The sequence below is a fragment of the Notamacropus eugenii genome, chromosome 1, assembly GCF_028372415.1.
Source record: "Notamacropus eugenii isolate mMacEug1 chromosome 1, mMacEug1.pri_v2, whole genome shotgun sequence".
NCBI classification, from domain to species: Eukaryota; Metazoa; Chordata; class Mammalia; order Diprotodontia; family Macropodidae; genus Notamacropus; species Notamacropus eugenii.
In genome coordinates this window covers 486340824-486355474 of record NC_092872.1, presented here as the reverse complement: position 1 = coordinate 486355474, position 14651 = coordinate 486340824, and the positions used below count along the sequence as shown (strand labels likewise).

At 39.5% G+C, this 14651-nt stretch overlaps 1 protein-coding gene across 3 annotated transcripts in view; it reads left to right on the top strand.

The window, feature by feature from the left end:
• Positions 1–14651, top strand: part of VAV2 (vav guanine nucleotide exchange factor 2) — a 462307-nt gene that overhangs the window by 241613 nt on the left and 206043 nt on the right. For all 3 annotated transcript variants that reach the window (XM_072632889.1, XM_072632887.1, XM_072632888.1), the window contains exon 3: positions 11537–11595. In XM_072632889.1, coding sequence (XP_072488990.1) covers positions 11537–11595 — 59 coding nt within the window. The remainder of the gene's footprint in view (positions 1–11536; positions 11596–14651) is intronic.

Sequence of the window (14651 nt, the reverse complement as noted above, 5' to 3'; positions counted from 1 at the left end):
AAGACCAAAGTGGAGGGAGTATTGGTGCATGATTTTCTGTTTGCAGATGATTGTGCACTCAATGTAGCCTCTGAAGCTGAGATGCCACAAAGTATAGATTCGTTCTCTGCTGCCTGTGCTAATTTTGCTCTAATAATTAACACCAAGAAAACTCAGGTTCTCCACCAGCCACCACCACACCATCCATAGGTGGAACCATTGGTTACAACAAATGGAGAAGTTTTGAATGCTGTGAATAAGTTCATTTACCTTGGTAGTGTACTTTCCAGGGATGTACACATTGACAATGAGGTTGATACACACATTGCCAGAGCTAGCTCAGTGTTTGGGAGGCTCTGAAGAAAAGTGGGAGAGAAGAGGTATTAGCCTGACTACCAGACTGAAGCTCTATAGAGCCGTTGTGCTGACCTCATTATTACATGCTTGTTCATTACATGCATGGACAGTCTACCAGTGCCATGCCAGGAAACTGAATCGTTACCATTTGAACTGTCTTAGGAAGATTCTGAGGATGACCTGGCAGGGTAAGGTACCAGACACTGAAGTCCTTGCCTGAGCTGAACTACCAGGTATTCAAACTATACTTCAGAGAATGCAACTCTGATGGGCTGGCCACGTTGTTTGAATGCAAAATGTATGCTTGCCAAAAAAACTATTTTATGGAGAACTCGCATGGGGCAGGCGATCACATGGTGGTCAGAAGAAACGATACAAGGATACTCTCAAGGTCTCTCTCAAGAACTTTGGATTTGACTGTGCAACATGGGAGACACTGGTACAGGACTGCTCAGCATGGTGTGCCCACATAAGAAAAGGTGCTGTGCTCTTTGAGCAAAGCAGAATTGAGACAGCACAAAGTAAATGCATGAGGCACAAATATGGGATATCCACCCCAAATATTTAGATGGACTATCTGTGCCCAACCTGTGGTAGAGCATTCTGAACTCATATTGGTCTGATCAGCCACAGTCGGATACACTGAAATTTCACTTTATCATGGTGATGTCATTTTGATCCTCTTGGAAGATGAAGGACAACAACCAACCAACCAGGTAGGTAGATAGATAGATATTTAGATAGGTAAATGCATACACACACATGCCTAGTTTAAAAAAACATCAGAAATCTTTATTAACAGAGGAGGAAAACTACCATCATCTAAAGCCTTGTTGGTTTGAGTGTTTTTAGATGATTCTCCTGAATTAATAGAAAGGGCACAAAGGAATCCTCTTTTATAACAAGGTATAACAGTATTGAATGTATCACTCTGCTTCTCCCACTCCATTGTCTTCATCCACATTAGCGTTGCATAAGTACTTGTAGACTTGTTGTTGGCTAAATACTACATGACACTTTTACATCTTGATTGGTGAGACAATGCATCTAATAGTTCGTCAAGGTGTCTCAGACATGTCTTGGAAGGGCTGTTCACTGTCCTTTACAGCTGTGCCCTTTACATGTTACAGATTGTATTCAGAATGCATTACTACCTCATCTGATCCTCATGACAGTCTAGTACTGTGAGTAGTGAAGATATTATAGTTTAGTCTTACAAATGAGGAAAGTGAGACTCAGGTTATATGATTTGATTAAGGTTATGTGGCTTAGTAAATGGCAGATTTCTTGAGACTTAAGTCCAGGTCTTTTTATAACCAATTTGGTTTCCTCTACCTCTCTAGCTTAGGCATAGAGTTACTTCACTCCACTCATAAAATCCTGGCCAGGCCCCTAGTCACCAGATTAGAATATTTGCAAAGTCATTAGCAAAAGTTAGGATGCCATCTCCTGCCATGGAGCAGAGCCAAGGTTACTGACTTGAGGAGAGCCTCTGATCTTGACCTTGTTAGTGCTATATTCTAGCCAACCTCTTTAGGTTTCTCTAAATCTCATAGAATTACCTTGTATTTGTAGAACACATTAAACAGTTTAAAGGAATTTTGTATGCATTTATCTCCTTTGACTCATATAATGCCTGTGTGAAAGATTAAATGCTATTTTTCGCTAATTGATAAATATAGAAAGTAAGTCTCAATTTTGGTGATAATGTACCAAGAGGTTTTTAGGATGAAAGCCTTCCCACTGCTGTCTAAGTAATTCTCCATTAGGCCACACTGAAAACTAAGAGTTTTTGCAATCTCCTAGGTAGGAGAGTCTGGCATTCATAGTGTTGTATGTGACAGGATCTCACAGGAGATGGAATGGATTAGTTTCCTAGGAACCATATTGGGAGAGTCCACAAATTGAATCTTAATCTATGACACTCCCCATCTGTGAACCATTCCAATGGGTCAAATAGTTCCCCCCGCTTCTTCTTTGCTGAAATGTTAAACAAAGAACACTAACCAGAATTAATAAGAACAACGTTGTTTTTGATGAGACATTAATGAAGCTTGGTTTTTATTAGTGGTCATATGATAAATATTGTATTCCAGAAGCAAGGAAGAGATATTGTCTGATTATAAAACCCTGGCAATTCCTCTAGATCTTTGGACTTTGCTCTGAGTATCCCTGATTTGAGTTGCTATGTACTTCATCATGGTCTCCCTGGAACCAATAGTTACTGAGTTATAAAACCATGAAATAATATTATGGCCCCTTATAACCTGTGGAGTAATCAAGAGTTGTATTAGTTACCTTTTGTCCAATGCAACCTCCAGGCTGCTGGCAAAATGATATTTTTAAAGGACAGATTGGACTATGTCATTCCCTGGCTCGGGAAGCCTCAGAGGCTCCCTATTCCCTCTAGGGTAAAATACAAATGATTCTCTTTGGCCTTAAACTTCCATTCAGTCTGGTTTAGATTACCTTCATTCAGTCAGCTGCCTAGCCCAAACTGGCCTACTCCACACACAGCATTCCATCGCTTGTCTCATTGCCTTTGTACAGAACTGTCCTCTGTGACCTGAAAGGACTCCCCTTCTCACTTCTGCCTCTGAGCATCCTTTATTTCTTTCAAAGTTCTTCCTTCAAAAAGATTTCTCTTAGGAACTGGGTATTCACAAAACACTTAGGTGAGGGGTTCTTTTCTCCAATATATAAGATACGTATTGGCTGCTATGGTGCCAATTTGACATAAGTCAAATTTATATGAATCGGATTTTGTGGTAAATATACTGGGGGAACTTGCTTACTTAAGGAAGCCCATAGTGAATCCTTCATAAAATAATAATCATCATGCACTCTTCCTTCTCCAGTGAAGTCTTCTGTGTGTCAAGCTTGTTTCAGTGACGTATACCCATGCCTGCCTCATCCGAGGTTTGCGTCATTCTTTCCTCAGACCTCACACAACTCTGTAGTTAGAGGTCTGAGCTTCTAAAGAAATCAGGGAGGTTTCAGGGAGAAGCCAGAGAGCATTCACAGACTCTAAGATGGAAGGACCTCACATACCTTATAACATCAACTGTACTTGATGCCCCTAATAAGTAGTTACCTACTTCCAATGGAAGGCTCGCAGACTGGCTCTTCTGAGAGACAGCCTATTTGACTTTGGGCAACTTCAATTTCCGCCAAGTTCTTCATATTGACCTCAAACCTGCATCCCTCTTATTTCCACCTATTGCTTCTTGTTCCTCCCTCTGGGGCAGAGCATAACAAGTGTGATTCCTCTTCCTTATGACAGCCCTCTGAAAACTTGGCATCTTGGTAGTCTTGATTCAGCATCCTGAAATCTTAGCAGAAGCCATGAATGCACAGGCTTCTGGCAACGGGGCACCAGGATGGAAAATTTCATGCTTCAGTTTCTGTCTCTTCCTTCTTGTCAGGTCAGGTTGAGCTTGAACACCGAATAACTTTCTGACAGTATCCTGTTCCTGTCAGGGACGATTCAAGTCAGGTTGGGGAAGGGGAAGTAAACAGGGCAGTCAGGTGTCTCCATCTTTCTGGATGAGAGAGATAAGGTGACCTATCAACACTAGCCAGTGGATGGCAATAGTCTCAGCAGGGACTTTTATGCACTTGCCAAGATTTGGCTGCCCTTGTGTAGTGCAGAATTCACCAACTATAAAAAAATTCCCCTCTGAGGACCTTTGCCAACTCTCCTCCCTCCCAATGACCAGTGAGGTAGAGGTCCTTGGATGACTGTGGCATCATACGATCACAGAATTAGAGTTTGAAGGGAATTTAAAGGTCCTCATTTTATAGATGAGGAAACTGAAAGATTAAACTTGTGTCTTTGTGTCTCCAAATCTTATAGATCCCATAGTTGGTAACAAAAGTGAGATTTAAACCCTGGTCTTCTGAACTCAAGTGCAGCTAGGTGGCACGGTAGATAAAGTGGGAAATAATTTGGAGGTGGATAGAGGCTTATGGCAACATTTCCACTTTACCCCATAGATGATTCATATCCACCTTAAACATATGGTATATATACTAACAAGAACAGCTTTAATTAAAGATATTTATGGGTAGCTGGGCCATTCAGTGGATAGAGTGCTGGGTTTGGAGTCAGGAAGATTCATCTTCTTGAGTTCAAATCTGGCCTCAGATATTTCCTAGCTGTACCACCCTGGGCAAGTTATTTAACCTTGTTTGTCTCAATTTCCTTATCTGTAAAATGAGCTGGAGAAGAAAATGGCAAACCACTTGAGTATCTTTGCCAAGAAAATCCCAGACGGGGTCATGAAAGATTTGACACAACTGGAGAAAAATAACTGAAAAAAAACTTGCATCCAGATCCAGTGCTTGAAATCAAAAATATCTTGTCCTTCCTGGAGAATATTTTGAAGAAACTATTCCTGTCAATTACAGAGGATACAAGGTCTAGTGATACTTGATGGAAAAATTATCTACGAATTTGTCTTATCTATAAGGTGATTTAGTGGGAGATTGAAACTGGACTCCTGTCCTTGCCCATGCTTTCCCTCTTACTGGTCTTTCCACTCTCCTTTTCAATCCAAATCCTACCCTGCTTCAGGACATATCTGAATCTCTACCTCTTCTGGGAAGCCTTCTGTCATTTCAACCCATATTACCCTTAGGTTACTGGATAATAATGATAGCAGTGGTTTGCAATTAGTCTCATTTTCTTGTGATCACTATTCTTACAGCTAGGTGCTATTATTATCTCCATCCTAAAGAAACCTAGGCAGACAGAGATTAACTGAATTGCTATAAGATCACTCACCTACCTAGTAAGTGCCTGAGGACACATTGGATCCACTCTTTGGTTCCAGGTCTAACGTTCTATTTCCTATATCAAAGGTATCAAATGTAGTATATTCGGGAGATGTTTAACAAAATAAAAATATAGTACAACCTAGATAACATTAATTTGTAGTTTTCTAAGTCAGTATGTTGCCTGCAAGGATCTGTTTCTATTTGAATTTGACACCTCTGTATTATATACCACTTAGCCTGTCTCATTACCACCTTACCTGCTACATGGCCAACATTGAGTTTATTATATTTTTCTCCATAAACTTGCCCTTCTTTCTGATTTTACCCTGTCTCTCTGTTGACATCCATGTTTAACCATGTTTGTAACTTTGAAGTTATTTCTGCTTCTTCCTTCACCAGTCCTATCTAATCAGTTGCTAAGTCTTGTTTATTTTCTCCCCCATCCATTTCCTCAACTATTCATATTGCCAAGTAACATTATTACCCACCTGGACATTTGTAATACTCTTCTAACAGGACTTCTTCCCTCTATTCTTTTTCCCCTCCAATCTGTTCTCCATATAATTGTCATAATAAGTTTTTGAACACACAGATCTAGTCATGTTATTCTTCTGATCAAAAAATCTTCAGTTGCCTTCTATGTTAGATGTTTACTCTTTTGTCTGGCATTCCAAGACCTATATTATTTGCTTACCTTTATAGCTTCGTCTCACATTTCCAACCTCCATGCATTCTTTTCTCCAATCAGTTTGAGTGCTATTTGTGCCAAATACATCATGAACCCTCCTATCTCTGTGCCTTTGTTTAAGATCTTACTCCCTGTGCTTCGAATGTCTAATTCCTCCCCTTTACCTGTTGATTATCCTCAAGTCTACTTGCTGCGTGAAAACCTTCCCTAATTCTCCTTTTTAGTAGTGGCCCTCCCTCTGGCTTCCTCTCTAATGCAACTATTGTGAACTGTTGAATATCAAAGTTTATTCCATCTTTCAGCAAGCATTTGTTAAGTGCTTGCTCTCTTCCAGGCACTAAGCACTGAGGAGAAACTGAGACAAAAATAGCCGCTTTCTTCAATGACCTTACCTTGAATGGAAGAGACTACATATAAATAAATAGGTACAGACAAGATGCAGGCTGAGGAGATGAAGGATAATCTTGGAGGAGAAGATGCTAACTACTGCCAGAGTCCAGGAGAATGAGAAAGGCTCCCTGTAGAAGGTTGGGGGATCAGCTAAGTTTTAAAGGAAAACAGGGATTCTAAGAAGTGGAGAGGAGAAGGGGCAGCCTTCTAGGCATGGAGGTGGGGGTGGGGGTGAAGTCAGTGGGAAGGCAACAAGGCAGAAGATGAGTGTTACTTTCTTTTATTTTGGGAGGGGGTTGCTTACCATTTAAAAAAATTAATTAATTTTTAGTTTGCAACATTCAGTTCCACAAAGCTTTTGAGTTTTAAATTTTCTCCCCCTCCTTCCCTTCCCCCCTCCCCAAGACAATATGCAATCTGATATAGGCTCTACATATACATTCCTATTAAACATATTTTCACATTAGTCATGTTATAAAGAAGCATTATAACCAATGAAATGAACCATGAGAAAGAAGAAACAAAACAAAGAGAGAGAGAGCAAATATTCTGCTTCGATCTGCATTCAGCCTCTGTAATTCTTTCTGTGGCAGTGGATGGCGTTTTCCAAGATGAGTGTTATTTTCAAAGAACATCAAATTGTGTGTGTGTGTATATGTCTATATCTGTGTGTGTCTGTCAGTGTGTTTTCCAGTCGACTGTAACTTAGAACTACATGAAAGTAGGCACTTGGCATCTCTTACACTTTGGATTATGCTTGGCATTAAGTGGTGGGCACTTAATATATGTTGAATTTTAAATGTCTGTGATCATTCTTCCTGATACTTTATTGTCTGTTATTCTTTATTTTTTCTGTTTATTGGATCTAAGTCTTCTCTTGCCTCTGAGACCAGGCAGCCGGGAGGCATAGTGGGTAGGGCATAGTAGATTTGGAATCAGAAAGACTGAATTTAAATTCTGCTTCAGACACAAGCAGCTTCATGGCTTTCTCAGCCTTAATTTCCTAGTTTGTAAAATGGGGATAATAATGACACCTAATCCTCCTCATTATCATTGTAAGGATCAGCTGAAGTAACTTGCAAAATGTTTTGCATGCTATAAAGCATTTTTCAGTTAATTAACAGTTATCAAATGCTTGAATATATACAAGGGAGTTACTGATCTCATAGACATTGTAATCATCATCACCTGAAGACTGTCTTTTTCTTAAACTCCTCCTTAGCTTGGTGGTAGGGTAGATAGAGCACTGTGCTTAGAGTCAGGAAGACCTGAGTTAAAATCTTTCAGAGACTTAATAGCAGGATGACCCAGGGCGAGTCATGTAACCTACGTTTGCCTCATTTTCCTCATCTCTGAAATGCAGATAAGAAAAGCAGCTAAATCATAAAGTTATTGTGAGGATGAAATGAAATAATATTTATAAAGCACTTAAAATGATTCTTGGCACATGGTAGGTATTTAATAGCTTCCTTCCTTCCTTCCTTCCTTCCTTCCTTCCTTCCTTCCTTCCTTCCTTCCTTCCTTCCTTCCTTCCTTCCTTCCTTCCTTCCTTCCTTCCCTCCTTGGAATTGTTGAGTCTGAAGGATCCATTTTTTTTCTTCCAAAAAGTGTGAATTTTTCCATCTCCTTCAATAGATGGCATGACCCAAAGGAAGCAGCTAAATGAAACGGATAAAACACCCAAATTTACCTTTTGTTCAATGAGGGAAGGTTTTGCTTTTCTGAGTCTCATTCTTAGAGGAGTACTGGGGGGGATATCTCAGCTTTTATTGAACAGAGCAACAGATGAATCCTCAGGCTGTACTTGGGATGGAATGGCATGAGTTTTCCCATTCTGCTGGCTTGAGTTGATCCGACATGATGGCCTTTGACTGCAGACTTTTATTTCATTTACAAGTATTAACCTTCTTGGACAGTGTTTCATGTACTTGGACTCTGTAATGTGGGACTGGAACAATTTGGGATGGCCTATGGGGATCTCTGGTTCTCTTTGGGGACAATGCCCCTCATTCTAGCCCAATGACATAAGAGTCAGCAGAGACAGTTGAGGATGGGGTCACTCTTGGGGAGCACACATTTCTTTGCTTGTCACATCTCAAAGCCAGGCTGACACAGAGCAGAAACAGCTGGCAAGCCTCTGGCCTTGGCTGCCTGAGGTCAGAGGATGGTTTTTCTTCCTGTTTGGTAAATTTAACCCCATTTAAGCATCAGCCTTTGCTTAATAACACATACTCACGACTGACCTCTTTACAAACTGTAAGTGACAGTTCACGTAGCCAAGTGGAAACAGCCCAGCAGCTAGGAGCTCTGGGATCAGGCTTATATGTAAGAGCAAGCCATGACAGCTGAGCATCCCAATGGGTTGATGGAGAATTTTCCTCCTGGGCAGAATAGAAGGCAGAGCATGGATTTTTTTTTTTTAAGAGCTCAGTCTTTGTGCCTTCTATATGACATCTTCAAAACTGACATGAAAACAGATCCAGGGTTATTAGCAGTGTGTTATGTTCCATTGTCCAAAATGCATCTATCTGGAGATACTCATCAAAGCCAAGAACAGTTCTAAATAAATGCTACCCATAATTGCTCACAAGCACATTAAATAAGTGTTAGGAGGTAAGGTTAGGCCATCTCCATGGTATAATTATTGGCTCATATCTAAGGAAAAAGGGAAGATTCCAGCATTAGAATCCTGTTGTTAGACTGATTCAAAAAATATACCCATCACAGTGCCCCCACCCCCACTCTCCCAGTCACCATCCTCATAAGTCAGATAATGGGTTTGGAATGGATGATTTCCAATGTATCTCCCACCTCTTTTGTGTCTGTATTCTAAGTTCTTGTTCTGCTCTGACATTCGAGTGAATATATTATGGTAACTGGGAAATAAATTAGCTTTAGCATGGTAGGGGTGAAGATTTAATCTTCCTGCTCTAGCAGTTAAGAGAGAATCTTAGAATATAGAGCTGGGGAGAGATCTTAGTGATCTTCTAGTCAAAACTCTTTCATAAAATGAGTGTTTTCTTTTCTTTCTGCTTGATATTTCGAGCGAGGGACAATATATATACTAATCTACATTGTGACGTAAAAAGTTTGAGAAACAGTTTCTGGGTAATTAATCATTTTATTAGTCATACTCAAAATAATTAGTGAAAGGGATCAGTGACTCTCTTAAATGCCAAAGACCAATCCATGGAACCCACTAAATGCTTATATGCCCTTGGAAGAGTAGGTGTTGCTAGAGGTGGCAACCAATTCTGATTGGTTAACAATTAATGAGAAGAATGAGGTAGGTTAATGAGGTGCTAGGGAACTTGACTAAAAACTCAGTCTTGGACAAAGAGACATATCTTATCTAGACTACTCTGTCTAGGGCCATCTAGACTACTCTGTCTAGGGCCATCTAGAGAAAATGGGGTTCACCTCTGCTTAGATCTGGCTAAGTGGAACAAGATGAACCACAATTCACCTTAGATTAAAATTCTTTGTAAGGTTCTCTGGTTGAGTGGGGCAATAACTCCAAGATTTTATCTTATCATCTGCCCTTTTCTTCAGCGAACCAAACTTTAACCTAATCTTTAAATGAGGAAGGGAAAAGTCTTGGATCTCCCCAATATTTGGTTATTTAATAATCATTTCTCCCAGCATCCACAGGTTTCTACTTCTGTCATGAAGGGAGCCAAGTGTGATCAGTATAATGGTAGTGCATTCAATTCATTTTTTCCCCTCCTGTTTATGTGTCATCCTCATTATGTATTTTGTTTTTCTCATTCTGCTCCTATCTGCATACGTTTATATAAATCTTCCCAAGTTTCTCTGAATTCTCTATTTCTCATGGTGCAGCAATCTATCATTATATCGATATTGTTTAGCCGTTCCCTACTCAATGGGCAATGACTATTTCCAGTCTTTGCCACTCCATAAAGATGCTGTAAATATTAATAATATTGCTAATAACTAACATTTACATAGCATTTTATTATGTGCTAGGCACTGTACTAAGTGCATATGATCTCATGTGATCCTTACCACAACTCTGAGAGATAGATATTATTATTATCCCCATTTTACAGATGAGAAAACTGAGGCAAAAATAAAGTTTAAATGGCTTGCCCAGTGTCACACAACTATGAAGTGTATGGGGTTGGATTTAAACTCAGGTCTTCCTGACTCCTGGTCCGGCACTCTATCCTTTGCATCACCTAGCTACCCCTTTCAATGATTGACATTTATATGAGACTTAAGGATTTGCAAAGTGCTTTCCATTCATCATCTCATTTGAGGGATAGAGGGAATAAGCATTTATGTGGTGCCTACTATGTCCAGGTGCTCTGCTGAGCACCTTTTGCCAATATTTCATATAATATTTTAATGTATTGGTATCTTTCACCTTTTTTGCAGTATACACCTAAGAGTAACCTCTCTGGATCAAAGATGATGGGCTGTTTGTTCCTTTTTTCTTTTACATAATTTCATATTATTTTCCAGATTGGTTGGACCAATTTAGCAATGTGTATACCAAGAATGTGATAGTGTGCCTATCTTATTGAAGCCCTCTAACATTGATTATTTCCATCTTTTGTCATCTTTGCCAGTTTTCTGGGTATGGGAATTTTTCTGAGAAACATTTATTCATATGCTTTGCTCACTTGTCCATTGAAAACCACTTGATTTTTGAAGCCACCAATGTACATTTGATCTCATCCAATACACTACATAATTCCAGGTTACAGACACAATAACATGGATTATCTAACTGTAGAAGGCAAAGAAGGATTGTGTGGGACCTTGTAAATCACATATTCTTCCTGTGACTCATTTCCCCCATGATTTCTGGTGTCTTCTCCTCCCATCGTACTTTTTCAAAGAATGTGAAGGACTATGTGTACAGTACTTGAATTATTGGGGAGAGAAGTGATACCTATATCTAATTGAGTAGTCATTAGGGTTGGGGAAAGGCAAGGGAGAGAGGAATAGTTTCCCAACCACCCTCCTTTTAGAAGGTCCCTTTTGTGTTTGGATCAATATCTCTTGAATGGCACAGTGTTATGAAGGTAACTGACCTGCTATACCGTTATATCACTGTCTTGACGTGATATCTTCCATACCATGAAAATGTTTCTGAACCAGGCATTGGATTGAAATGTCAAAGCTTACATCTTATCCTGAAGATCAAACATGTAAATTAATTAACTAGTTTGGCCATCATTGTGGGATTTTTTATTTTAAAAAATTCCAGATAAAATGTGCCAAGCCAATAAGTTTTGTATATTCACAAAACATTATTATAGTTATTTTTCTGTTTCTTGGCAAATTACAAAAGCATCTCTTTTGCCTTCCCTTCAGGTCATCTCGGCAGTGTCTAGACTCTCTCTGCACAGTATTGCACAGAACAAGGGAATTAGGTAAGTTTTTGCTGTGCTCAATAACTGATAAAGCTCTGTGTGTGTGCATGTGTGTTTATCACTGTCTGCTACTAGCCCAGCTTGTCACAGACGTTGGAATTTTAAGTAAACATCTTACCGCCTGGCCCTTTTTCATACATTTTCAACGTGTCTTGGAATTGCCTTTTGACTTCAGTTCAAAAAGAGTGGAAAAGATGAAAAAAAACACCACTAACCTTCAGTTCACACGAGGGAAATCTTGCAAGCATGTTTCTTATGACTGCAAAATCTTTTTCGATTTAGGTAATGAGATCAGCAAATTAATCCTTTCACAGATCATTGCCTATATAAATGCAATGGGAAGATCAGGAAGGTTTTGGTGTGAATCAAGTAGCCTCCATATTTGTAGCTATCAGGGGACAAATGGACGGTTCTGATCTTATTGGAATTTTAACAGCCTTATACTGGGCCTCCAAGGGGTAGTTTGGAGCAGAGATGATTGTGAACAGAATGCCAGACTTGGAGCCAGCAAGACCTGGGTTCCCCCCTCACATCTGAGATTTAGTGGTTGAGGGATTCTGGAAAAGTCATGTGATCGCTCTCAGACTTGATTTCTTCATCTATAAAATGAGGTGCTTGGGCAAGATGACCTGTAACATCTCATCCTACAATTAAAGATTGTGTGTGCGTGTGTGTGTGTGTGTGTGCGCGTGCGCACATGTGCACATGCATGAGTGCATATACACATACATAAATTTATAGTTATTTTACATGTATATATACATTGTGTGTATATACACGTTGGTATATGTTATGTGTAAATATATGTGGAGAGAGGGAAGGAAAAAGGGAAGGAAGGCAGGGGTAAGGAAAAAAGGAGAGAGGGAGGGAGAGAAGCATCTCAGTTTTTAGAAGGATGTAGCCAAGGGATGTGTTGGAGCCAATTCAAACTGGATCGTGAGAACTGATTGTTAAATTTTCAGTGTGAACATTTATGCCTCAGAAATGGGCAAACACTATAGATTAGGCCTTGATTTTTTTTTTTTATTGATTGTCTAGACTTAGGAAAGCAATGAAGAAAATATTAGTAATGCAGATTAAACTTAAAAGTATGTCATGACTACCTCCCCCTCTCCCCTAGCCCTAACCTCCCATCCCTATCAGCCAATTGCTAAACATTTACTACATACCACTGGAAATGGTTCAGAATTTGTCTTCTGGGAACTTTAGGGATTGAGAGACACACTGACATAGATCCATTCGGAAACTGAATGAGCTGAATATGGAATCTAATAAATAGAACCAAAATGTGAGTGGTTAGTAAGGTATTTGCATCAGATGCAGATCAAGGATGAGAGTGTCCTGGTGCATATTTGGAATACAGAACAGGAAAATGGTTTTGTGTCCGTTGCTCAAAATGATGCCAATGGTTTTAAACAAGGTTCTTTTTGAGCCAGACAGCATAAAAGGGAACTAGTTTGGAATGTACCTGTGTGGCAGGGAGGCCACCAAGCTGTCTATGTATTGAAAGAATTACTAGGTTGCACACGTGCATGTGTATTGGCTTTAAAATTAGAAGTCCGTTGAACTTGACTTTGATTTGTAGCAAAATTCTAGAACATGTAATTAAAGTTGTGATTAATGAACATCTAGAAAAAAAAGAAAGGCTCACAACTCACCAGTATGTCCTCATCAAGAACAGATTATGTCAGACCAATGTAATTGCTTTTTTTCTTTTTTTTGACAAGACTACTAGAGTGTTATATCTGGGGCTGCTGTATGAGGTATACTTCGGCTGGGAGTTAGAAGAGAGCATCTGAGAAAGGCTCACATGCTCTTGTTGTAGATACTGTGGAGAGAACTGGCTCAGACAACAGGCTAGTTAAGTAGATTCTGCATTGGTTGAATGGGCACAGACCTAAAGAGTAGTCATTAATGACTGAGTGTCACGGTAGAGAAAGATCATCAGTAGAGCGCTCCAGGGTCTTTGTTTGTTCATGTCATGTTTCAACATTTTTAACCAATGACTTGGATGAAAGTATAGATGGCATTTGTAAGATTTGTAGATAGTACAGAAGTTGGGTTGATAGTCACCATGTTGAATGGCTGAACAGGGAAATGATTTGAACAGGGAAAAATGTTGGGAAGAATGTAATAAAATTAAATGTAATAGAACTACAATAGGAATAAGTGTAAAGTCTTAGGTTAAAATATTTAACTTCGCCAATACAAAATGGTGGAGGTGTGCCTAGAAACCACTCTCAACAAGATCTAGGGGTTGAATATGAGTCAGTTGTGTGACATAGAAGCCAAGAAAGTTAACGCATTCTTGGGCTACTTTAAGAGGGGCAATAGTACCTCTGGGAGGTAATAGTACCTAGAATATTTTTTCTAGCCTGATCACTTCTAGAATGTTGAGCTCATTTCTGAGAGTGTGGCATTTGTCTTGAAATGATGGGTGTGGAGTCAGGAAGACCTGGTTCCAAATCCCATGTTGAGAGCTATGTGAGTATGGTTATGTGGTACCCTGTACCTTAGTTTCCTTATCTATAAAATGGTCATGGGGCAGCTAGGTGATGAAGTGGATAGAGTACTGGGCCTGGGGTAAGGAAGACCTAAGTTCAAATCCAGTCTCAAATACTTACTAGCTGTGTGACCTTGGACAAGTCACTTAACCCTGTTTGCCTCAGTTTCCTCATCTATAAAATGAGCCAGAGAAGGAAATGTCAAATCACTCTAGTATCTTTGCCAAGAAAACCCAAATACAATCAGAAAGAATCAGAAATGGCTGAATCACAACAAAAATGGGTATGACAAAATTTGGTTTTTAGGTACTTTGTAGAATCATATTGAACATCAAGTGAAATAGTATATATAATATGATTTTCAAACAGTTCCAGCTATTATTTATTTGGATTGGTGCTACATTTTTGGCAGAACACTGAGAAGATAGAAAGTATTCAGGAGAAGACAACCAGATTCATGAGGCACTGTGTCATACAAGGATCAGTTGAAGAAACTAAGTGTTCAGGTTGGAGAAGAGAAGATTTGGTGAAGGCAAGAACTGCACAAAGTAT